The sequence below is a fragment of the Thunnus albacares genome, chromosome 18 (genome assembly GCF_914725855.1).
Source record: "Thunnus albacares chromosome 18, fThuAlb1.1, whole genome shotgun sequence".
NCBI classification, from domain to species: Eukaryota; Metazoa; Chordata; class Actinopteri; order Scombriformes; family Scombridae; genus Thunnus; species Thunnus albacares.
This window is the reverse complement of record NC_058123.1, coordinates 7,175,479-7,201,133: the sequence shown is the minus strand read 5'-3', so window position 1 is coordinate 7,201,133 and position 25,655 is coordinate 7,175,479. Positions and strand designations below refer to the sequence as shown.

The 25,655-nt window shown below is 37.7% G+C and overlaps 1 protein-coding gene across 2 annotated transcripts; it reads right to left on the bottom strand.

Moving 5' to 3' along the window:
* Positions 1 to 10,329: 10,329 nt before the first annotated feature.
* LOC122968936 (TNF receptor-associated factor 2-like) lies at positions 10,330 to 22,079 on the bottom strand. Of its 2 annotated transcripts, none has more exons than XM_044334478.1 (11): positions 21,884 to 22,079; positions 20,997 to 21,206; positions 20,803 to 20,881; positions 18,821 to 18,919; positions 18,504 to 18,665; positions 18,310 to 18,384; positions 16,897 to 16,971; positions 15,708 to 16,280; positions 15,164 to 15,341; positions 14,529 to 14,677; positions 10,330 to 13,473 (listed from the first exon to the last, which is right to left on the bottom strand). In XM_044334478.1, exons 2-11 carry the CDS (start codon positions 21,182 to 21,184, stop codon positions 13,255 to 13,257), a joined length of 1,797 nt encoding a protein of 598 aa, XP_044190413.1. In that variant the 5' UTR covers positions 21,185 to 21,206; positions 21,884 to 22,079; the 3' UTR covers positions 10,330 to 13,254. The 2 variants fall into 2 exon arrangements, with proteins under 2 accessions (XP_044190413.1, XP_044190414.1); XM_044334479.1 differs by lacking the exon at positions 21,884 to 22,079 and adding an exon at positions 21,612 to 21,819.
* Positions 22,080 to 25,655: the final 3,576 nt, after the last annotated feature.

The following is a 25,655-nucleotide window of genomic DNA, read 5'->3' as shown; positions in this document are numbered from 1 at the left end:
TGACATCATGACTGTCTGTGAAACACCAGCTGGCCCTTCATAACTTCAACCTTAATACATTACATTTGATGAGTGATAGTTGATTAACTGAATGTCTTGAATGTTCTCTGATAAAATGTGGGTGGTTATGTTGGTTATATGATCTACCAGGGGTAATAATTGCACCTCCGAAATTCCCCAAGGATACATTTCATGTTTTCTATATATAACATTAACTACACTATACTATAGCAAAGCCTCCTGACAAACCAGTGGTCCAATCTGTGCGAGCAGAGTGCCATAGAAAATTGTCTGTATCCTGTCTTTTTAATTATGTATTGACAAGACCCCAGGGAGTGACCTGCTTTCATCACTAACAAGCATTTAGTCAGCCAATGTGGGACACGGTAATAGACAAGAACAAGATACAACGCTACATAAAGAACAAATAAACCTTCGAATTAGATTTTTTTTAATCTTCTGTGTTTGTGTCATTAGTAGCCAACTCATCAGAAGAACATTAATCTTCTTCGATGAACACAGAGGAGCTGCAATTGTATTTCTTCACATAGCACAAACTAATAATCTGCCATTACAAGAAGAAGCGAGGGTGACCTGCCTTATTTGAGGTCACTCAATGACAGATACCAGCAGGTTTCTTTCAATATCTATTCAAATTCTTCCATATAAATGGTTTGTGACAGCCTCAGTAGTAACTCTGTTGAAGCAGTACCTAATAACACCGACCATAAGAAAAACAGAATTAGGAAGCATAAACATTCCTGAGGATAAAAATGATCTATTGTGCAACAGCTTGTGTTAGCATCCTGAAACGTACAGGACTGTGAAAACAGGAGGTGAAAAGCAGTTGAAGATTTCACTGCTTGGTTGATGAGTTAGAGTTATAAATTTACATATGGCACAGAGATGAACCACCAATTACGTGTGGATGCATTCGCTTATTGATCTGTAAAATTACACTGATAACGTTTGGCATCTTCATGGAGAACATGTGTGTTGTTTAGAAGAATAACAAGACTAAGGCTGAATCCAAATGTCCAGACTTCACCATACTTGCAGACTAGCAGACTTAACAGGTGCGTTCCTGTGAAGTGTCGAGTGCTGTCCAAATCCATAATTCATCAAGTCCACAATGGGCCTCCAGTGGACTTTCTGCAGAATACCAGAAAGTCTGCTTTGGGTGCAGAGTTCACCAGACTTTGCTCTGAAAATAACCCATATTTTTTTTCTCAATGAATCCATTAATCATTAAAATAGCTAAAAGTGACTTATAATTTGCAATTTATAAATGCCTGAGAGAGCAAATTCAAATTTCTCAAAGATATTCAGTTTAAGTAAACAACCCTCACATTTAAGAAGCTGGAAACAGTGAATGTTGAAAAATAACCAAAACAAATCAATTATCACAATAGTTGATTAATTCAATCAATTCACTGATTGTTTCAGCTCTACTCTGAACCACAAATGTCGACCTTAGAGAGACCTTAGAGGGTTTGTTGTAGCCGATACATATAATTTTTAATCTTACAAATGTGAAAAAATGTGAAGAGGACAATAAAGGCTATATTTTTAGATATAGACTAGTTTATTTTTTTAATACAACACCAACATTTAGAGAGCTCTCACCTTAGACTAAACCAGCCTAAAAACACACCCAATAAAAGTCCATTTGCTAATGATTATCCTTCTGATTCATTCATATATATATTGAAGAGGACCACGGTTGCAATTTATGAATATTGATTTATAATGGTACCATACTGTACAATATGATTCTTGCATCAATGAATTCTGACAGATTGAAGAGAATATTTACTTGATTTTTAGACAGACACAAATAGCACAACAGTTAAGGCTTTTTCATTGGCCTTAATCATGCTACTAAAATCTAGCCTCAGCTTATTTGGCTGAAGCTCAAGCAGTAAAACAGCATCTAGGACACGGAAATGGAAACTTTGGCTCCTGTAAAATCCATGTGATCACCATATTGCTCCACTTTTAAGCGTTTACAGCTTGAACTCCCAACATATTACTGTTTGACTTGGTTGTTTATTGGTTGACTTATTTGATGAGAGGAAAATCAGTTGCATGTCTCTCCAAGGTTTCTGATGTGCGATAATGTATTTTTTCTAATATGTTACAGGATTTCTATAGACACTTTCATACCCAGTGGATGATAATGAGCCAGTTTCAGGCTGTTTTCAGTTGAATGCAGCACTTTCTGGCAACTACAAAGTGTCCTGTGCTTTAAAGCCAAGATCTTGGAATATGACTTTCAAAAAGTATGAAAACTAAATATACAGAGGAACTGCAGGTGTCCCTCCTAATCCCCTTGTCTAACTTCCAACAAACACTGGAGACCAAGCGTGCCATGAAGATCGCCATTATGAAAATATGTCTTCATTTCAGGGGGTTGAGGGCAGCGCACTTCAGCCATGACAGCACAAGTAAATGTTTAGATTACAAAAGGACATATAATACGATCAACAAGGAAAGTTCATCAACATTTGCCATTAGTAGAGAGAAAAAAATGATTGCAGGACTATTTCTGGTAAGTCACATTTGACACATCATCTACAATCTTTACCTAGAAAACCAGAGACTGTTCCTTCCTGCAGATGACCACTTTGTTAATTTTACCAGCCAACTCCTGCCAAAGTCTTTCAAACAATCACATATCTGGGAAATTAGTAGAGTGTTTCTGGCTTCTAGTCTGGTTAAAGTTGCATTACGCAGAGTCTTTAAAATGGTTACATCATCAGACATCAGCTGTTGCTACTGTATATATATGAGTGTGAGTAAGCTAACTCCTGCTTCACGTCCTGTCTGACCTGAATCTGTGGGAACACGAGGACGGTGGGGAAAAAAAGTACAAGGAAAGACATGGAGATGATTTTTAACATTGAGGACGATGCCAGAAAGCTTCTACATAAGAATCAACAAACTCTGACCACCGAAGCCAAAAAAACATGACATAGAATCACAACTATGTCTTGGGCCATGTGGCATTAATCTGGTCAGAGCAGTTTGACAGCACAAATAGAAACTGACCATCACTTTTCTTACCACAGTTGATGAATTTGATTTGTTGTCCATGTTTGGAGAAAGCAATTTATTGACCCACAAAGTTATTTTGGTAATGCACAAAACTGAAATGGCTGTTTCAATTTCTGAGCATTATACACATGAAAAATATTCCTGTGCCTCAAATAACCACTAAAATGAAAGCTGTCCCACTGCAAGTCTTGGTTTTAATTCTCAGTACAACTATTGTCTGGGGATCAATGCTAATTTTATTGTTGTCAACACTCATTTGAATAACCTGAAGCCACTTATTATTTGTAATAACTTATCATCAGACTATTGAACTCTCATTCACAAGTGAATTTTGATGTCTTTTTTGAGCATTGTTCAATGAACATATTTTCTGATTCTAGATTAAACCATTAAATCATGCTGCCATTTAGAAATTATTCAAAAATCTATTTAGCTGCATCATTTTCATCACAATGAATCTTTTGTGATGACTACGACATATTCAGATTGTTTGTTTTGTCTGACCAACAGTCCAAACCCCACATTTACAGTATTCAGTTTACTGAAAACCAGCAAATATTCACATTTGACAAAATATAACTAGTGAATTTTTGGCATTTTCCTAAAATATGCCAATAAATCATCAATTATTAGACCCAAATCCTCCTTTTCATTTCATATAAGAAACAATTACAGGTAACTATTTGGCATTTCTTCACCAAAATCTATCCTTAAAGGCGACGTATCATGCATATTTCCAGATTGATATTGACATTCTGGGTTCTGTACTGGTATATCCTTGCATTATTTACTGTACCTCTTGGCAGACTTCCGACAGTTTCCAGACTCCTTTTTCTTATTCTTAACTCGAAAAGGAAACTTCTCAAATACATCCATAGATGTTCGAGCCCAAATCGGAAATATATAAATATATAAAAATAAAATAAAAAGCATGTTATTTCCCTTTTAACTTAACAGAGACGATATCCTGAATCCTGCAAGGACAAGCACTATGAATGTGTAATAGCTGATCTTTCACCTCCAAAGAGATAAGAGATGCATGATGTAAGTCTAAAGTAAATATCTACGAGCCATGTTTAACAAATACTGCTGCGTTCACTCTGAATCATGATCAAAATGTCTGGAACCCCACATGGAGTCAAAGCAGGGATATTTTCCATTAAACCAAATAACGCATTCATTACTCTGGTTGTTTAGTCTGAAGGATGCTGCTGGCATCAGTACTTCATGTTTGACTTAAAGAGAGCAATCCTAAAGTGGTGAGGCATCCGGGCCTTTTCATACACTGTTGTCATCCTCAATGTCTGGCTTATGTACTTATTACTGCTTTGTCACTCTTGTTTGTTTCGTTCAAGCCAAGTCCAAAACAGAGCTTGGATGAATCACTGACATCCATCTCAACTGTTCTGTTTCAACTCACAAACAGAGTCAAGTTTTATGCATTTACATATTTGAGTCTAACATACTTAACATACGCATTTTAAATAAAGAATCAATGTTTCAGACCTTTCCTAGAGCATTTAAGAGCATAAAAAAGACACATATTGAAAGAACATACTTTAGCAACAGTTTTTTTCCCATAAATACTGACCATGCATACTTCTTCTTCTGCTTGTGAGTGTACAAGCAGAACAACAACAAACAGCTGCTTTCTTTACCTGTAAAGCATCTGTCCGTGTTGTTAGAATTATGCCAATAACAGGTCACTGCTGCACCAGTCCATTTACCTGCTATATTATTAAAGCAGTGTTCACTGACTCCCCTCATAAACCACCGTAAACATCCAGGTGCTCAGCTAACACTGTGAACAGTGGCCTGGCTGTGAACCCAAATCTTTTATGTTGCATTCATGTACTGTAGTTACAACAAACCACAGTTACTATTAGTTAAGACAGTTACAGAAAATAGACACAGATTTAAAACAAGTGGCACAAGGAAAAGATTCAATTTGCTTTAAGAATCAAGCTAGGACCGTAACTAACGATTATTTTCATTATCGATTAATCTGCCGATTATTTTCTTGATTCATCGTTTTGTCTGTAAAATGCCTGTTATAATTTTGTAGAGCTCATGGTGACATATTCAAATGTCTTGTGTTTTTCTGAGCAACTGTCCAAAATCCAAAGATATTCAGTTAATTATCATGTATGACAAATAAAAGCTTCAAATCCTCACATTTGAGAAGCTGCAACCAACAGATGTTTGTAACGTTTGCTTCAAAAATGACTACAACGATTATTTGATTATCAAAATAGTGGAGTGCCCGACCCCTTGGTTGGGAACCACTGGACTAAACTAGCTAACTGTATATATATTAAGTAGTTGAAACTAGCAGTAACAGTAACATGCTGCTCTAATGCTGATGCTTCAGTATTAATAATCTAATGAAGTCATATATAATAATATATCAGTCAGAGGGACCAAACCACTACTTTTACTGCAATATTTTAACTACACCAAGCTGATAATACTTATGTACTTTTACTTTAGTAGGATTTTTCATGCAGCACTTGTACTTGCAATGGAGTATTTTTACATTGCGATATTGGTACTTTTAATTAAGTAAAGTATCTGAGTACTTCTTAGACCACTGGTTGGTGGGCATACAGCACTGTTACCCCTGCTACGATCCATTTCCGTACGTTCACCTGATAGAGGAAAGCAGACTGTAAAGTGTAATTCTATCAGAGGTTTATTAATTTTCAATCTGCTTTCCTGTTTGCAGTCCTCCCTCCCAGAAGCACACAAGGAACAACTTGTATCACAGGTTTAGTGCTGATAAACATTTCCGTTCTGTGTTCTTGTTAGTACTCCCAGCTCCACATGTAGGCCCAAATTGTTTTTACTTCTTTTTCCCCCATCTCTTCCACCATTTGTGCACCATAAGTATCAAATGAAGAAGCACCTCAACCGCATAAAATTTATGCTGATGCTGGAGGCCTTGCAACTCTTTGTTGGAAATTACACTGGAATTTGATTTTTTTGTTTGTTCTTTTGGCTGGATTGATTTGTTTGGATTTAACCACAAGATGGTGCCATAACGTGTAAAGCAAATACAGGAAACAATACAATGGATGGCTTGATTGCTGAATGATGTAATTATCCTTTTGGATGTCTTGTGTGATGTTTGAAAATGTATGAAAATTGGTTTTCAAGTTACTATTCCTGTTTGGCTCCCGATGAAGGTGTAAGCTGACACGTTGGGCTTTGATTCAGCACAATGCTGTTTGAATAAAGAAGTTGATGAAATGAGCAAGTCTATGTAAGTCTCCTCCTCCTTCAAGCACCATGCACATACTTTATGGTCCAGGTGTTCCAAGAAGTACAGTAAGCCTAAGTGATTATCTACTAAAAGTACCACACAAGAGCAGTTCTGGAACTGACCGAGGCAAACAACAAGACAACACAGGAACATCTCTGTGGAGATTCATTCAGTGCTGATATTGAGCCAACAGAGGAGCTGCAACGGATCTACGAGTACAGGACTGTGTCATCTGTTCCACTCAGCAGTCTTTGAGTGTTGGAAAGAGAATGCAAATGTTTATCCCATGCCTGAAGCCCTGTCAAAGCTTAGGAACATCTTCATTCCAGCAACGTCACTTCCCAGTGATTGACTTCTCAACCGCAAGGGATACTGAACTTTTGAAAGTGCTCGTGAGAATATGTTGATTTATCTGTTTTGGTTTTTTTTTTATATTTGTGACAGTGTTTCATGTGCAAGTGTGATAGATTTGTGTCTGTAAAAGGGGAGATGGGTTTTCATATCGTTAGTGTGAGTTTGTACATTTGAGTGAGTAGGGCTGCGATTAATGACCATTTAACGATCAATCGATTAATTATTTTGTGTATAAAATGTCTAAAAATAGTGAAAAAGTCTGTTATAATTTCGTAGAGCCTAAGGTGATGTCTTTTGAATGTCATGTTTTCTCTTATCAACATTCCAAAATCAGAAGATATTCAGTTTCCAGTCATGTATGACATTGAAAAGTGTTAATAATATTTTGTCCATCCAATTAACATGCATGAAGGGGCAAAATATTAGAAACACTTCTCAATATAATGCACTCAAGTACACCACTACCACCACCCACTATGACCTGAATAATAAACATAAAGTAGAATTAGCACCTTTCTGACAATGTCAACCAAAACTGATAATATATAAGCTTTGTAAAAGTAGAATTTATAGCAGCGCTGTTGTATTGGATTGCATTAGATTGCACAGGTGTTCCTAATACAATGCTCTGTGAGTGCAAGTAGGATAGCAGCGGCATATTTAAACAGAAACTAGACAGCTAAAACATAACACACAAGCTAACCAGCACACACAGCCTGTATGATATGCTAGCAATAAACCCTAGTAAACAGAGCCAAAAATCCACTCAAAATATATTATGTTAGCACAAGCACCAAATACTTAGCTTAGTGAAGTACAGCAAAGGTCCTCGTCTTGGTGGAGTATACAATCTTGAGGAGTCGACCACATACAGCCATCGGAGCGGGAACAGAAAAACGTCTGTGGCCGTTACTACTCTGCAACCGAAGCTAACGGTCGACCAACTGTCCCTTAGCATCGGGACTGCGGGACAAACAGGGCTATTTCCCGCTCAAAGCGATGTCCTACAATGATATTGAACTGTTGGTGGCTCGGCTGGCTTCCCTACTAACTTATATAAGAAAAGTAGCGACAATTTATTCCAGCAGTTTCCAGCAGAGTTTCCCATTTAGCAGTGTGAGGTTACTAGCAGCGAGCGGCTAAACTCTAGTTATACATACACGGCGCCATTGAGGAGGGTGCGTTGAATATAAGTCACGGCCTGTCCAGCTAGTCAGTTAATGGAGGTGTTGCACCGCATGAGTTACCTGACCACATAGAGACATATTTGCTCCAATTCTTTCTTTCAGACAGCTCAGTAATACCCAATGTGATGAGTAAATTGCATATTCTTGGCTTAAAATAGATACATAGCTCATATTTGTCACAGAATTTGTGTTATTATTAGTTTTAATCTCATTTCCAGTGGTGGAAGAGGTAGTCAGGTCTTTACAGCAATGTAGAAATGACTCATTGTAAGCAAAAGTAGACGTGCATCATTAGCAAAATGTTGTTTATGCAACGTTGTTTATGCAGAAAAAGCCACCCTGTGAGTGTTTGTCATTTTATATTATAATAACCTATTTGATTATTAATCAAGTATTCATGTGTAAGACAGACAGACAGACAGACAGACAGACAGATAATTCTATAAATATCACTCTGTTGTGATTTCTTTGTTATCTTTGCTCATAATTTCATTGCACAGTAAAATGCATTGCAGTATGTTGAATTTTATTAAATGTTATAAATAATTCTGATGAAATAAATAGCCCTCAGAAGAGCTTTTGAGCTGCACAGGGCTGCAAGAAGAGAAACTTTTTTCCTTTCATTGTCAAAAGGAAGAGTTCGTGAGAAGAAAGCTCTCCGAATCACCGTCCCCATCTCCCCACTCAACCACATCCTGTGAAGGTAACCATTTTTCCGTCAGTTCACATCCTCTAAACTTGGTGTCTGTGACTCACACGCCAACCAACCAGCCCTTTGAGAGCATGATGAGTGTGAGAACTATCACTGAATCAGTGTCATTAAATCAAATTATATGAAAGGGAAGTAGAATGGATCTCTTTTAAACAAAAAGTTCCGTTCATGTAATATAAAACAAGTGCTGAAAGAGGCAGCATCCCTGTCTTTGGGCATTAAAGAAGTTGAAGGAAACATATTAATACTTCTTTCTAAATTTGCATTTGGACAGAACTCAGCAATGCACAATACACAGTGTTGTTTTGAGGGACAAAGTGCCTTGCATGATTCATTTTATTCTTCTTATGAACATATTCCGGCAGTTCACTTCCAGCAATGAAAGGTCTATCTTAGATTTGTCGGAAAATGCAAATAGCCTCAAAATGACACTGCCCATAAAAGTACAATAGTCCTTCTTTTCCTATTTTTTATTTTTAACATAGTACAGTGCATCACTACACTCAGGCCATTCATCAAGGGACCCATAGTGCCCTCTAGTGAGCAATGATGGAAAGTAACTAGGACATTAATGAGGTACTTTCCTTGAGTATTTCCATTTTATGATACTTTCTAATATCGTTCACTACATTTCAGAGGGAGATATTGTACTTTTTACACCACAACATTAATCTGACAGCTACAGAATCATTAATAGTTAGTTTTAAGATTAAGATTTTAAATAAAAACTTATAATAACCTTATTTTTATGTATTTGTTTGATTATTTAACAGGGGCCATATGGATACATATTGTCACATAAAGACAAGCGATGCAACAGATTTAATGAATAGAGTATAGAGCATCTAGGTGAAGGTAATTTGCAGCTTCTGTCCGTGGTTAGGCTATTAAAACTAGGTTCAAACAATCAAACAAATACATTGATAAAACAGAATGTGGAAAAAAGCAACAGGAGAGCTAAAACAGACTATGTACATGTGTATATGCATGTGTCTGTGTGTATATACATGTGTGTATTATATATGACTGTGTATAGGCCAGTGTGTTTACAGTATATGTAAGCAAAGATTAAACAAGTGAATCAAATCATAAGTTATTCAGTTTTCACATCTTATAGGATAAAATAAATTGTTTTTAAAAGTTTAAATCAGTGGTTTCCAACTTTTTTTGGCTTGTGACCCCTTATAATAAAGCCACGTCTGAGAGAGATTTCCATTATAAACTCCTCAGATGGTTTCGTTTAAATAATTGTTTGAGGCTCAAACAGGTCAAATTATCCTTCACAAAAAAGCAAAGACCAGAGGAAAGTCCAAAAAATAAGTACAGCAGCAGAACTTTTTTTTCCTCTTTCCTACCCCTTAAATCATCTCACAATCCCCTCTGACCTTTGGAGGGGGCCTTACCTCAGGTTGAACTGCTTATAAAGTAGTTTAAACTAGCTTCACCTCAACCAACTACAACAGTAAAATGTTACTTGCACATTGCTGCATCATTGTTAACAATCTGCTGATGTCATATATACAAATATATCAGTCACAGAAGACAATTTTCTGCATAATGAGTACTTTTACTTCTGATACTTTAAGAACATCTTGCTGATACTTTTGTTCTTTTAATAAAGTCAGATACAGAGCTTGTAATTAAGTATTTTTGGATCAGTGTGTTGGTACTTTTACTGAAGTAAAGGACTTGAGTACTTCTTCAACCACTGCCACAACTTTCTACTAAAAAGGGAGTTTAAAATAACATCAACAAGCTGAAACCAACAAACTTTATTACATACTGCAAGTTCTTTTTAGCATAATACATCAATTATCAACATCAGAATATATATATTTATATATGGCTCTGATTTCAAGGTACATAAGTCACTCAACAAAATACCCTGTTTGGACAAACAACCAATACAAAGTGCACAAATAAAGTTGGTTTAAGTCAACTGCATCACATTACAGAACTGCAGTTGTGTTATCAGAAAAAAACCCAACTGAATTAAAGCTTACATTCAAAAAAAAAAACCTTGGGAGGATCTGTAATTTGAAGATAGTTTTTATGGGACAGTATTAATTATCTCCTCTGGTGCTTCCATGCATCATTTTAAAATTGCACACATGCACGCACGCACACACACACACGCACACACTCGCATATACATACAATACACGCAGCACAAACTTATATTTGGCACCATATTTTAGCATAGAACATAAAATACACCTTGCAATACATCATTGTTAGTATATTGGAGGTAATATTTGATTTTGGCACATTACAAGAACACTCAAGGTTTAAAAAGTTCATGTAATTCTACTTATTACATGCTCAGTCTTCATTGAAAGGTTTTTAAGTTAAGAATAGAAACCCACTTACTGTACATAGCTTAAATTTCTCAACATTAAAATGGTATCTTTCTAAAAATCCTCCCCTTACTTATCTCCTCAGTGAGCTTCATAAACAGCTCCTGACTAGAGATTCCCATGGTAGTGATATCAAGTAGAGTATGGCAAGGAAAGCACCATATTTCCTTGGAAAGTTCAAAATTGGTTGCAGTTCTTCAGCGCCATAATGAGTAATGTAAACAAATAAGTCGAGTATGACCTCTGTAAACCCTTAAAGTCAAAATGTCATCAAAATCTAACAGACGTAATCATATATTGCACTCTAGAAGGAATCATAAGTCCTTACTGCACAAAGGGGTTGTCCTGGCCTGTTCAAACCATCTTGACAAACAAAAAGTTGGTATATAGCTATAGAATTAATAAGGTATTCAGTAATACTATGTTTATTATAACATCTTGTGTATATTAACATTGATATATAGATTATTTCAACATTATGATATGAAAGATACATATTTATAAATTGCTATGAATATAGGCAAGTGCTTCTGTTGAACAGAGGCAGAGCCAGATATAACATAATTAGCTATTCTATGATTACGTATTTTCATCCAAACAAATACAAATAAACGCTTTCACACGTGGCTCACAGAGGAAACCAATGTGAAACTCCATAGTGAATATGAATTGAAGCCTCCCATGCACAGAGAGGTTTCAATACAGGTCGAGACTGGTTTTCAAACAGGCCAGCGTGAACCTTAAAACCTCAGCATGCATGCTAAGTAAGTAGAACAGCAATCTCTGGTGGACACATAGAAAAATTACAGAAACAGCTGAATCAGATATACTCTAGGTTTTCTGTTCGATTTGTGGTGCCTCATTAGAAATCAGTGAATCAGTATAGCTAAAACACCAAAGTTTAAAGGCTTATCTGGGGCAGCACTGAACATCAATCCGCAATAAATAATGTCAACAACGGCCTGTGACCTACAACAAAGTACTACAATCTCTTGTTTTCATCTTGTTTCAGCCTCTCAACCTCCACACACATTTACCTCATGTATATTTGCACCAACATATATATTAGAATCACACCAGTATTCTATCTTAGAGCAGCAGAAACACATATATGCACTGTATTATGGACAGAAAACAAGGAACAAACAATTCCTTCATTTCGTGGAATCTGTGTTAACCTCAATCTGTGGTGGGGCACAGTACTATGTGTTGAGATATGAGTTTAGTGAGCATATCCTGGGGAAAAACTCCAGTGATGTATGTTTGTCAGAGACAAAAACACATGTAAGTTTTATGCCTCAGGCTTGACTGGCAAGCTGCCCTGACTCCTTGGTAACTCCACTGTATCTTCCACAGATGTACCAAACCACCAATCAGAACCACCAACCCCTAATAGGAACAAATACGCAACAGTAACTTTACAAGTAGATAGCCTGTTTCCAAAGACATGCAGGCAATGTCCACCATCACGGATGGCTAATTCACTAACAAGTTTAACAACAAACGAGGAACCTTCGTAAAGCTCAATCAAAATATAAGGCGCAATTTTATACTTAAAACGCCGGCGGCATGCACTTTGCACAATAAAGGCAAAAAAAAAAATATATGCCTGTAATCTTATTCATAACATAACTCCACGTTTGTCTATGCAAATTCACTCGACACTGGAATTGAGAAGCTCACAATATCCACAATCTGTAAGAAAAAGCAAAAACTGCATCAAGCCACGCTCTAACTCTATTATAAGTCTACTGCCAGCTTTACAGTGACATCAGAATGATCACATTTACTATCTGTTATCTACAAGCCTGTTCTAACACAGTCTGCATGTTCTGTAATGCCACGTCTTCGGAAAAAAGCAGGAGATTAAGAAAAATAAAGACACTATTCACTCCGACTGTTCACTCTGACGTCTCTGCTTCTACTCAACACTGCACTGCATCGCGCTGCTGCACTGGTGCTCGCTTCCTGTGTCCTTTTAACTCAAAACTTATGTGCAGAACTGAAGTGACATTTTATCACCGTGAGAGTGGTGCTGTGATGTCAAAAGAAAATCCTGAAAAGTTTTGCACCCGAAATGTACAGCGATGACGGTGGTTCTCGCGTATAGAGACCACCGGGTATGACAATGCCAGCGCCGTCTGGACTGAGCAAACTGCAGCCACATGCAGCATACAGTTGCAAGCATGTTTGTCTCCCTAAAGCTGCAGGGGACAGTAAGATGCCTGAACAGAGCCCTAAAGGGACCATGATTGAGCCAAAAATGAAGCCATAATGGTCAAAGAGCTGCCTGGTTGCCAAACTGTATCACCCCTGTGGAACCATCTAGAGGCCGGTGAGGTCCACGATCGCCTTGATGAAGATGGTGTCGTCGCGGATGTAAGAGTTCTTGGCATCGAGTTTGGAGAGCGGGCAGAAGAGCGGACAGCCGCTGGCGATGTTCATCTCGCTCACGGGTCTCTGGAAGGAGGAGGAAGTGACATCGGGTCGAAAGGCGTCGATGATGTGCTCCCTGTTGCTCTGGTCCAGCAGCATCAGAGTCACCTGGAAATAAGACAAATGAGAGAGAATATGTGTAGATGCTTAAAACAGCGTCAACTTTGGGGGATATTAGCTGAGCCTGTCACAAATTACCATCATTTTTCAATTTAGTTCATCTAATGTGCCACTAAATAAGATCTGAAACTAGACTGTTCTGACATGTGTTGTGTCTGGAAAGCAATGAAGTGCAAATATAGAAGTTTTCTTCTGCTTAACGTGAAATTAGTTGTAGAGAAGACGCTGTTGGAACTGGAGGTGTGCCTTAATCCCACAAGAGGAAATATAGCCAGATGTTGTCAACTCATTATAATGAATCATGAAAATAAATGTACAAGATTTTTATAGGGGTGCAGCTACAACGATTATTTTCATTATCGATAATTAGATTATTTTCTTGTTTAATTGTTTTGTATATAAAATGTCTGTTTCTTAAAGCTCAAAGACATGTCTTCAAGTATCCTGTTTTGTATAATCAATAGTCCAAAGATATTCAGTTTACCATCACAGAAAAGCTTCAAATTCTCACATTTGAGAAGCTGCAACCAACAAATGTTTGGCATTTTTGCTTTAAAAAATTAGTAAAAAAAATTATTCAATTATCAAAACAGCTGATAGTCGATCAACAATTGATCTAATCGCTGCAGCTCTAGATTTTTGGAAAATCATTCAAACTACTTTGACAAGATTACTTCTGTAAACATAAGAAAAATAATACAACTACTTATTGAGTATTACTGGCTGCTTCAATTATATCACACTAGATATGATCATTTAAAAATAGTCCAGCAGGAGGCCAACGCAGGAAACAGAAAGATGAAATCATGAAAAATAACAGGTGGTTGCACTGCTCTTTGATCTTGTAACACGGTTCTGAGTAGTAAACTCCAGTGAAGTAAAATTACAATTTACTGCCTTAAAATACATATTGCATGATATGTCTTCCATGTGATCTGTGCTGTCCTTTAGTAAATAACAACAAACACAATTTGATTGTTAAGCACCTAAAAAGGGGATGCAGATCTTTAGTTAATATCCCTCTTTGCCTGTGTGACTTTTACCTTCTGGTTGAAGGGCCATTTGAGCAGAGCGTCACTCAGTCCCCTCATCACCACAAAGAACAAGGACAAGTGGCTGCCACGCCCTGTCCCATCTCCGTTCAGATAGATCCGCAGACACATCTTGTAGCCGTACTTACTCGTGTAGAAAGCTGAAAGGGAAAGGAAATTCAGCTTCAGTCATTTGCAGATAATGAGGCTTCTGTAATAATGCTCTAAAGGCTACTAGTTTCTAGTAACCACGACCTGACCAGCCAGCTCAAAATTATACTAAATCTAATCTGGTCGGGTGGGGCCTCAGGTCTTGAGTTTGTGTGTTGATATGTCTAATACCTGAGTGGATCTGAGTTTACTTGGTATCATTTTTTAACACATGGGGCGTCATAATCTTTGCAGGAGACTGCTTGTTAATTGATGAAGCATCAATTAATGTCTTGGTGGTTCATCATTTTGGACCAGGTCTCACTGTCTTTGTGTTCCTTTTATATTGAGTCTCATATTTTTTTGAAAATGAATTCATACAGGTTTGGTTCTGGTAGGATTTCTACAGGTTTGACTCAGATTAGGCCCAAAATGTTGGACTTATGAACACTTAGGACACTCTACTCTGCAATAATGAACGATGTGCAGAATGTTACCTGGTGAGAACATGGCAGGGGCTCGACCTGCGATGGCATCCTGTCTCTTTTTGGCGAAATCAGAAATCCTCCAGACAAAAACGCCATCAAAGGTTGTGGCAGACATTTCTCTCAGCCGGCCCTCCATCTCAGCAACTGTCAGGTCCTTCAGCCCCACTGTCCTCTCCAGCTGTCGCACCTGGAAAACAAACATACAATGACCTTTACAAGATCACAAATTCTTCATTCAATCCGTTCAATATCTGCAGCATAAAAACAAGTGATACTCCACTAAAAATGTGTCTTTTGAGATTCAAATACTCATTCCTGTAGGTGTGAAAAATGGCTATAAAAAGCTTGTACTTCTCCAAGCTTCAGTTCTCCATAACAGGAGAAACTATGCACATTTTACAGCCACTTTTAAAGTCTAAAGGAGGTAGGATTTGATACTCAAAAACAGATTTGAGTTAGAAAATCATTTTAAATGATGATATTTGCATGCTAATCCAGCTCTGCCTCAGTTCAACTCCACTTTTACAGCTGAAGAGTTCATCTAGTCGACTACCTTATTACTCAGAGCCTCGATCTTATCCTGGTCCAGTTTGTGCTGACGGTTGCTTGCTTCCATGGTGGTGGCAAACCTCTCCACTTCTCTGTTCAGGACACACACCACATTTTCAAACGTGCCGGCTTTAACTTCGAGTTCTGTGCACCTGCGACCCAGCTCGGCCACCTTGGTCTTCTCGCTGTGGAGCTGGAGCTCCAACGCCGCGCCCACCGAGCTGGGCAAAGGTGTGAAGGAGGTAGACACGGAGAGAGTGGGAGCCAGAGTAGGAGGTGGAGGGAGAGGAGCTGAAGTGGGTGGACCAGGGGGACCGGAGCTGGAAGATGAGGAGGCGGCGGCAGCGGCGGCTCCCTGCACGGGAGGCCCAGAGGAGGTGGTGCTGAGCTGGGAGACTCTGGCCTCGAGCTCCCGGAGGGACTGCTGGAGTTCCACCAGTTTGTGTCCAGCTAGTTCCAGTCCCTGGGGCTGCAGGCCCTCCATGCTCACTTTCATGCCCATGATGTAGTGCAGCAGCAGATTGAGGTGCTCGTAGGCAAAGGCGCGCTCGTGGTCATGAATTTTTTCCTTCTCCACCTACAACAGAGGAATCCGACAGAAGAAGAGCTTTATAAGTATTTTCTTTGAATCCATAAATTAAGGTATAAAATCACAACATCCATAAATCACAATACCCTTCCTCTCAATATCTCAAAATAATATATTTACGGAAAACTTGACAAAACTCATTCCACTTTTGAATAAAGAACTTTTTAAAATAAACTTTTGACAACAGAAACAAGCACAGACTGCAGCTCCACCCCCTGATTCCACTCAATAAAAACATATATGGATGATGCTATAGCGTGATAAGTATGAGATCAGACGTCTGACTGTCCATCAGCTTGATTACATGATGCATGAGTCACATGGTCGGGTGTGTTGGAGACACTTCCTCCACACAGCTTCCAGAGAGTGCAGCGTTAAATATCAAAACAAAAACCATCTTTGTGATGTAACCATTTTATTTTTTTATTTTTACAATTAATCTCAAAACGGAGGAATTAATCTAGGACCCTTTCATTCTTTCCCACTAAATTCAGACTACCACAATAAAAGACCCCTTCTCCCCACTAATAACTTTCATACAGTCCCTGATATGAATGTATGAGTGAATATATAAAGTAATTGAGAATACAATCAGGCTACTTACAGACATGTCACATCCCACGACATGAAATCGACACGGAGTTCTGAATTTGCTGCAGAATTTAATATGGTCCACATACTAGAAAAGAAAACAAAAAAAGGCCATTAAAGCATAATTTTCTGAGAAATTAATGAATTAACAAACTTAGCATCAGAGCTACTAGCCTCCATTTGTGCCTCTCATGTATCATCATTACATTCAACACACGACATCAGTTTTTCAGAAAGACTGTAAACGTGGGGATCTTTCAAAAACCCAGACATTTCTTTAACAACACTTACCACAACTCTGAAGATATTTCCAGAATCCTCAGTCTCTACTAACCATCTAGATAATAAATATTCCATCTGCTACATTATGAAACTGATTTTTAACTCCATTTTCCAAGTTGCGGCACTATTCCTAATCCAATACTTGATTTGTATGACTTGAAGCAAAATTTCAAGACCAGTAACATGATGTTACTTTCTATTATTTTACATTTTCATTCAGAAATGAAAAATACCGCCTTTATATCTTTCTTGTGTTGTACAAAATGAGCAAGTATATATGTCATTTCTACCTGAATAGTAAACTGAGTCACAGCTATTTTTCCATCCAGATGGTTAGGAAAGTCTTCTGGAAAAAGGATTCTGGGAATATCTTCTATTATATGTTTTTATGATTTTCTGTCATTGATATACATTGTTATAATGTCAGATGTCAATGTTAAACATAGATAAAGTTCCAAAAATTGAGGTGAACGTATGTAAAAATGCTCCCTGTAAGTCAAAAGTCAGGGCTTCAGCCTGCTCTGTAATGTTACTTCTACTTCCTCCTCGTGATGATGTCAGATTGTTCGCACATGCCCACACGCGGCCGTCCGTTTCATTACATTTGCATATTTCAGATCTGGTTTCAGCTCAAACATGTACGGATATATTTTAGAAGTTGACATTAAGTTGACATTTTGAATAAAGAATGGTAAAAATTAGTGAAATCCTACCACTACTGTTTGTTTACATAGCCTCAGATGGTGGTGGAAGCTTCTGGAAGCTAACCAATCAGAACAGAGTGGGCTTATTAGGGGGCGTGTCTTAAAGAGACAGGAGCTAAACCAGCCTGTTTCAGACAGAGGCTGAACTGAGGGGAAACATAAGATAAATAAGGAGATTTTAACTGTAAATCATGCAAAGATATTCCAGTACAGCCCCAGAATATAAATATAGATCTGGAAACGTGTATGATATGTCCCCTTTAAACAACCTTCTGGGTTTTTCAAAGATTTCAAGGTTTTTTTCTGGAACAACTGAGGATTAGCCATGTGACAACACATGAGAGGCACAAACTTGAAATAAGTATCTACAGCTAGCTGTGATTTATGATGTATTTTACAACATGTTTCTTTCTCCTCTGCATGTTATTTACAGATTTTACCTTTTCTCTGGGTATTTTCTTCTTGGCACAGCCTTCACAGATCATCGGGTACTTGGGACAGATCTCATCATGTGCCTGAAAGAAAGAAAGAAAGAAAAAAGACAGTGCTTCTTTAAATGACAAACAGCTCCTGTGATCTGCAGCACAGTCCCAGACAAGCCGAGCATCTTAAGTTTTTATAAATAATTTCTAACCTTGATGTTTTTGAAGTGAAATGGCTCCTTGCAGTACTTGCAGTTGAGTGTTCGCTCAGGGCACTCGCGCTCATTATGGCGCTCCTGTTCATTGAAGCGAATTCGTTCTTTACAGGAGGGGCAGGGGATGATCATGAACTCGCACTTCCCCTCGTGGTTCAGCTGCGGAAAAGTAGAGATTAAGATGAACCTGTAAAGAATTTACTTTAACTGTCTAAATACATACACATTTGTCCATGGATATCAGTAAAAACAACACATTTTTTTAAATCCATAACCTTTTGTATCTATCAAACAAACATGTAAGAGAAACTGACCTCATACTCTTTAATGCTGCCTTTCCAAGTGCAACTTTCATTGATACAAACAGCTGAAAGGTTTTCAACTTCCCTTCGAACTGCATTGTCAGGAAAAGCCTGAAAAAACACAGAGGAAAACAAAGGGATCTGCTGTCACACTGTGTCTGTGCAGCGCTGCTCCAGCTGTCCTTTTCCATCATAGAATATCTATGTTGGGGAAAGATGTGAATTCAACGGCGCCGGATCGACAAATATTTCTTTTTGTTTGTTTATTTTTCTTCTCCTTGTCGGAGAATATCTTTCAGCGTTGCATACTGTGAGTTTACATGATGCTTGAGAGAGAAAAAAACCCTGCACGCTATGATTCTTTCATATCTTATTGTATTTATCTGCCCTCAAATGAGGCTTGAGGCTGTTTTTACACTTCTGGTCTGAACAAGCCCTCAAAGTCAATGCTGGATTGTGTGTAGGCAAGTTCATTCTCATCCGTTATTACAAGAAATGAGATTCTTGTCCTGTTTGCACGAGTTTATTGAGAACATCACGGCAACGGCGAAGAGTTACTAAGACTGCTGTCGTTTTTAAAATCTGTGACTGGTCTAGCCTGATCTTCATGGTTCTTCAGATGTGGTGGAAATGCCCCAAAGGGACATTTATCTTCTGGTTTAGTTCTAGTTAGTCTCTGTGGCTCATCAGTACCGGGAACTATTTGGTTTAAAGCCAAACATTTAATGGTTCCAGCTTCTCAAATGTGATAATTTGCTGCTTTCGTGAGAAGGATGTGTTTTTAATAGTTTTTGGACAACAGCAGAGGTCTATGACGCAGAGGAATAAGATATTTTAGACTTTGAATACACACACAATACTTGTAAGTAGGATCAGTTCATTGTTGGTTTGGCTCTGCACATCAGATTTTTTGGCAATAAGAAAAATATAGAAAATAGCCAGCTATATCCTTTAAGGTTTAACATGTTTTAGGATCATCTGTGCACCTGATGCTGTCTCGTACACTTTTTATGCTCAGAGTGGGAGTGAAGTTCTGGAGTAACATCTGGAAAATTACAGATAATCTCTGTCTGATATGCTGTACAGAGACGTCAAAATGAAACTGAAATCAATTAAAACACGACAAAATGAAAGTGAAGCTGAAAAGATCGACAGTCAAGTGGAATTCTGTGGGACGAACACCTGCTTTTAAGCCCTGAAGACATCTGTAACTACTTAGTGTAGTTTTTGTCTGTACATGTGCTTCCTCATTAGTGTCATTAGCGTCTTTGCTGCAGCGTCTCGGTGATCGAGTGACTATTTCTGTCATCAGAGAGCATCAACGGAAGGATATAACATCACTGAGTAGCTCAAAAACATATATATGTATACATATATATACATATATGTATCCTAAATTTAAATACAGAAATGTACAGTTATGTATATACATGTTTAAGTTGTTATAACTGCTTTTAATTAGTTTGTCTTGTTTTATCTTCTATGTTTTGTATTTTACTGCAAAGCACTTTGTACATTTGTTTTTGAAAGGTGCTATATGAGTAAAGTTATTATTATTACTCAAATGCATCATTCTAACAACATTTTAAGTCAATTTTCAAGCAAAAATGCCAAACATTTCCTTCTTCCATCTTTTCAGTTGTGAGGATTTGTTACATGTAATAACAAACTGATTATTTTGGGGTTTTGGAGTGTTGGTCGGATAAAATAAAGTACTTTAAGACGTCTACTTGGGCTCTGGAAACTTTTTCACCATTTTCTGATATTTAATAGAACCAAACCATTAATTAATGAATCAAGAAAATAATCTACAATGTAAATAATCCAAAGTACTTTGATGAAAAGACTACTGAAGCTGTCATGGTACAAATTATATGGATCCACTGGTGCTTAAATTCAATCATGACATTCAGTTTCATTAAAGAAAAGTTACAATTCAAGAAAACCCTTTCTTTCTTTTCCTTTATACTGGATAAAAACACATTAATACTCACACATCCTTGTTTCAAAATTGATGTGGGCTCCTCAAAAATATCCTCTTTAATGCAAGCGTTGCATTTCTGGGGTCCATTACTGCAACGCAACAACAATACATGCTGATATACTACAAATCCAAAACACCCCCAAAAAAAACAAACATGGCAGATTCTCCTGTCATTAGTCGGCAAAGTATTCTTTAGTTTCTCACCTAACGGTCCTGTTGAAGCAGTAGGAACAGAAGCGATGTCCACACTGGGCTTGAAACGGTCGTCTCAGTATATTATGGCAGCAGTTGCACAGGTGCTTGTCCTCCAGCTTATTGCCCAGGATCTTCTTGGGGAAGCCGGGTTTATTGCTCTCCATGGACGAGGGAGGGGACGGTTCCTGTGTGGCCATGGTGTCTGTTCACACGTCACACCTGGAGGAGAAAAAAAAAAGAAAGCAAGGAAAAACCTTTCACTTGAATCTTTAGATTGGAAGACGAAAGAAATGAATCCTGATAAATTTAGCTGTAAGTGAATATTTCAACTGTTTAAACAGCTCCAAAACACACACACACACACACAGTCAGCCATCAAACATGACTGTGTGTAAAAAAAAAAATCTTATCCTGCTTTAATCAACAGCAGTAATGGTTCCTCTCTCTCTCTCTGGTGGAGCATCACAGGCCAGCTGAAAGGCCCACACCCTTTGTTTACATTTCGACTCTGCATTCATGGCTCCTTGTAGTTGACTTGGCACAAACTGGTGATCGCCGGCTGCCTCTCTCTCTCTCTCTCTCTCTCTCTCTGTCACACACACACACACACACTACTCAGCCTACCCAGTAACGCTGCTGACAGATCGCACATCCATTGTCTCTCTCCTCTCCTTCCTTTTTTTTTTCTCTCCCCCCCTCTCTTCCTTGTCGCTGTTGCTAAGCTATCAGCATCCTTTAGTCAGAAGTGGTACCCAGCACGCCGCCACGCCCCTTTGAGATCTGAAGCTTGGCTGGCTGCAAGAGACCGTTTACTGAAGAAGAAGAAGAAGAAGAAGAAGAAAGAAAAAAAAAGCCTTTGCAAATAGTGTTGCAATCAGCACAGAGTTTGCACTCACCAGCGTTTAGTCTAAACTGTCATCGCGCGCGGAGGCTGTGAAATCACCTTTCCCGGTCGCACGTTGACGCTCGCGCACTGTGCCGATCTTAGATGTGGTTCTGCAGCCGGCTGGATGTGTTTTCTTTAACGTCAGCCACATAATATAGATGTGGTCCCCAAAAGCGATGGCTGTTATTGTCCAATATCGCCATTGCACTTTCAGACTGGGTGTTACGTCATGCAGTGGGCTGAACACGGGCTGATAGGCAGCGGAGATGTGGAGGCGTGCGAGCCATTGGTTGGTAGCGCAGGAGTAGGCGGACGCATTAATGTGCAAACACACACACACATACACACACACATATACACACACACACACACATCCATTTCACATGTTTTATAAAAGCGTTTGTTTTTAATGCTTCTGCTTTTTTGCATCTGTCATTTTATTTGTGTTCTTATTAACAGGTTATGTTCAGTGCTGGAGGAAATATTAGGTTCTTTTACTGAAAGATGCCCTTTCAAACATATATAAATGCTGTTTTGAACAGTATACCCCCCACAACACAAACACACACACACACACAACAGCTCAATTACCTTGTTAAAATTCCTAAAGATGCCCTTCAGACATGTTTTAAGATGTATATAAAATGCTCTTCTTTGAATAATATTTTTTTGCACAAAAAAAGTTCATTTACCTCATTAAAATCCTTAGAATGACATCTTCTCCTTCTCCTTCAATAAAAATTCCAACATCTATGAATGTGTACCAATTGTTCAATTCAAAACTGTAACTGCTGGACACAAGATGTTTCCTATAGTTCACTGAAAAGTCCGTTCTCAGTGTGTGTGTGTGCACTGCAGGTATCAAGTTTCAACATTACACAACTTAAAAGTTGAATAGTGGACGTCAATTGGATCCAAACTAGTTATGATGTCATAAATCATTCTCGTATGTGCACGCCTTAAACTTTTCCTCCTTCGGCAGATAAATGTGAAAACAGCCTTCGACAACAAGAAAAACACATTTTTGAGTTGAGAGGGACTTTAAGTAACACCGTATAAAAATATTCCATTACAAGTAATGAGTATAAGTTGCAAAATGTACCTAAAGTATTAAAAGTAAAAGTACTGATTATGCAAAATGCCCACAGTCATATTTATTATATATACGCAAATATACAGCACCTTATCAACAGGCAGTGGAAACAGATTGTTACAAAGTGATTTAAATTCATTATAAATATAAGAAATATACAAAAAACATGATCTGTTTTACATGTAAACTCTAAATCTGAAAAGTAGCAAGTAATAGCAAGTAGTTATAAGCTATAAACATCACAAAGTAGTGTTTTCACTTTGGATTAGGTTGCATTCTTAGCTCACAGATGTTCATATTATTGTGTCCATCCCCTGTACTGTATGTATTAAAGCCAGTACACAGTACCACCAGTGTCACCAGTCTATAAGTGTTTGAACTCTTGATAGAAAACTACATGTCACACTGCAGTATGTGTTGTTTTTTTTATTCCAGACTGTTTAATGCACCGCATGTGTTCACATTAGCCACAGAAATAATTTTAACATTACACCGAAAGAATAAAATCAGGGGCTGAAAAAGATGAGAATGAGTCACCGCAGAGTGGGAGTGAAGAGGAGCGAGCAGAAGAGGAGCCGACAGAGACAGTCAGATGTGGAGATGAGGAGAAAAAAAGATCATGTTTATGTTTGGAAGCTGAAGAAGAGACACAGGATGGAAGAAAAAGGTGAAATACTGACGATTAGAAACATCCTGTCTGACGTTAAGGAGGCCCGTAAGTAAACAGATATAAGAGCACAGACAGTCACGACAAACTCTGATCTGCAGAAAAACTAGTGCAAATAAAATTCAAAATAACTCCAAAATAACTGATAAGTTGAATCAACACCTCTGGAAAACTGTTTCAAGCAAAACTGATTTGTTGCTGTTTTATTAGACTGAATTAGCTTTAGCTAAATGTACCTAATAAACTGGCAACTGACTGTATAATATGATCATATGTTGTTTATTTTAGGAAACAGATCAAAATAATGAAAAAGATTTAAAAAAATAAATAAGAGAAATGAAATTACAGTCAATAATGAGTACAGAAAAAGCAAACTGTGTATTATTTTCAGTATTATTGTATTATTATTTTCATTTTTAATTATGAATTATTGAAAAATAATGGATTTTATTCACTGGCATTTATTTATCAAATGCAAAGAAGAAGCAAAACACTTTTAAACATTAGAAAACTGCTTTCAATGTCCAAACATTACAGCACACATATAATAAAACAAACCATTTTAGACCAACCAGACTCTACACGGAGAGAGATGACCATTAACAAGCTGAGTACTGGGTGTGGCAGCGAGTCAGTGTGTTATTGTTGATCCTTCTCACTGACTGATTTCCATGCTTTTGTTCACAGACAGAAATATTCAAATGTTAATCGAGGCAGTTAAATCTGAATTTGAACTTTAACTCTCTCTCTCTCTCTCTCTATGTTTCAAGTGGTTGAATCACACGCAAAACATCATAACAAAGTAGGAAATGGATGTCAGCTACAGGCTCTGAAACATATTTTACTTCTTCTTTACATAAAATGATCTGGCTGGTCGTCAAATCTCATGTGCAGAGCAGAACAAGCAATGAATAGATCCAACTTTATCTTATTCCTCCGTTGTTGTCGTCCAAAATAACTATTAAAAAACACATCAATGAGCCACGTGTTTTCATGTTTGTTTTTATATTTATGTGTGAAACAAGGCTGCCAGCATTACAACATGCCCTCTGTGATCATTGCGTAATCGTGTTGTTTAGTTCAGCTGTGTCTTATCTGAAAGCAGCGAACGGACTAACTGTTCTGTCTGGCTTTGTGTTTCATCTGATAACTTTGTGTCAACAACTTTCTGTTACCCTGCAAGTATTTTGAAAAGGTTTGGAGATCAATATTATAATACTGTGTCCCATTTTTATACTAAAAGAAAAGTAAACTGATGGAGATTATACTTGAAATGTAACATCGTCAGTCAAAGACAACAAAGAAAAGGTTACAGCTTTACTTATATATGATATCTTGATTTAACCATATAACCAACGTTCATGTTTTAATGGTGCTGAAAACATGAACAAGTCTATATTAATAGACATGGAGGGAATTTCATTCAGCAACCTCTTTATACTGATTTTATATGAAACAGTGAAATGCATCCACCTATTGGTCTGAATCCAACACTATTGTTGTTGGTAAGAAATTGCCACTTTCACTACACCAGGTTAAATATTTCCTATATAAAGAGCTGAGGCTAATGGGAATGTCATGAGTTTTGCAGGTTCAAACCAAAGTATTTCAAATTGATTATTTGATTATTTGATTTGACTAATTCGGACGCTGAAGCTTCGTATTAACTTCAGATAAACCAAAAGCATTTTTGCACAGAAGGAAGACTGTGGATTTTGGCCTCCATCACTTACATTGTAAGAGCATTATGAAGGGATCTTCTAATGGTCAGTATGAACAGGAGGAATGATTACAGCAAGAAAAACCTATTTTAATGTTGATTTGGGCTCCTGACTGTTGTTTTAAGACAGACTTGAAAAATTGTGAACTTATCCTTTAAGGGATCACCTTTGATCACAATTTATCCTTATGGGGACATGAATGTATGTACTAAACTTCATGGCAATCCATCCAATAGTTGTCAAGATGTTTCAATAAAGACCTAAAAACTCAACCTGCTGGTGGTGGCACTGGAGAAAAACT

Coding starts and splice junctions, on each gene's coding strand:
- LOC122968936 (XM_044334478.1), bottom strand. CDS start 21,184: ATGGCCACACAGGAACCGTCCCCTCCCTCGTCCATGGAGAGCAATAAA. Junction 18,920..20,802: donor CAATTTTGAAACAAGGATGT/GTGAGTATTAAT, acceptor GTGTTTTTTCAG/GCTTTTCCTGACAATGCAGT. Junction 16,281..16,896: donor TCGTGGGATGTGACATGTCT/GTAAGTAGCCTG, acceptor CCTCTGTTGTAG/GTGGAGAAGGAAAAAATTCA.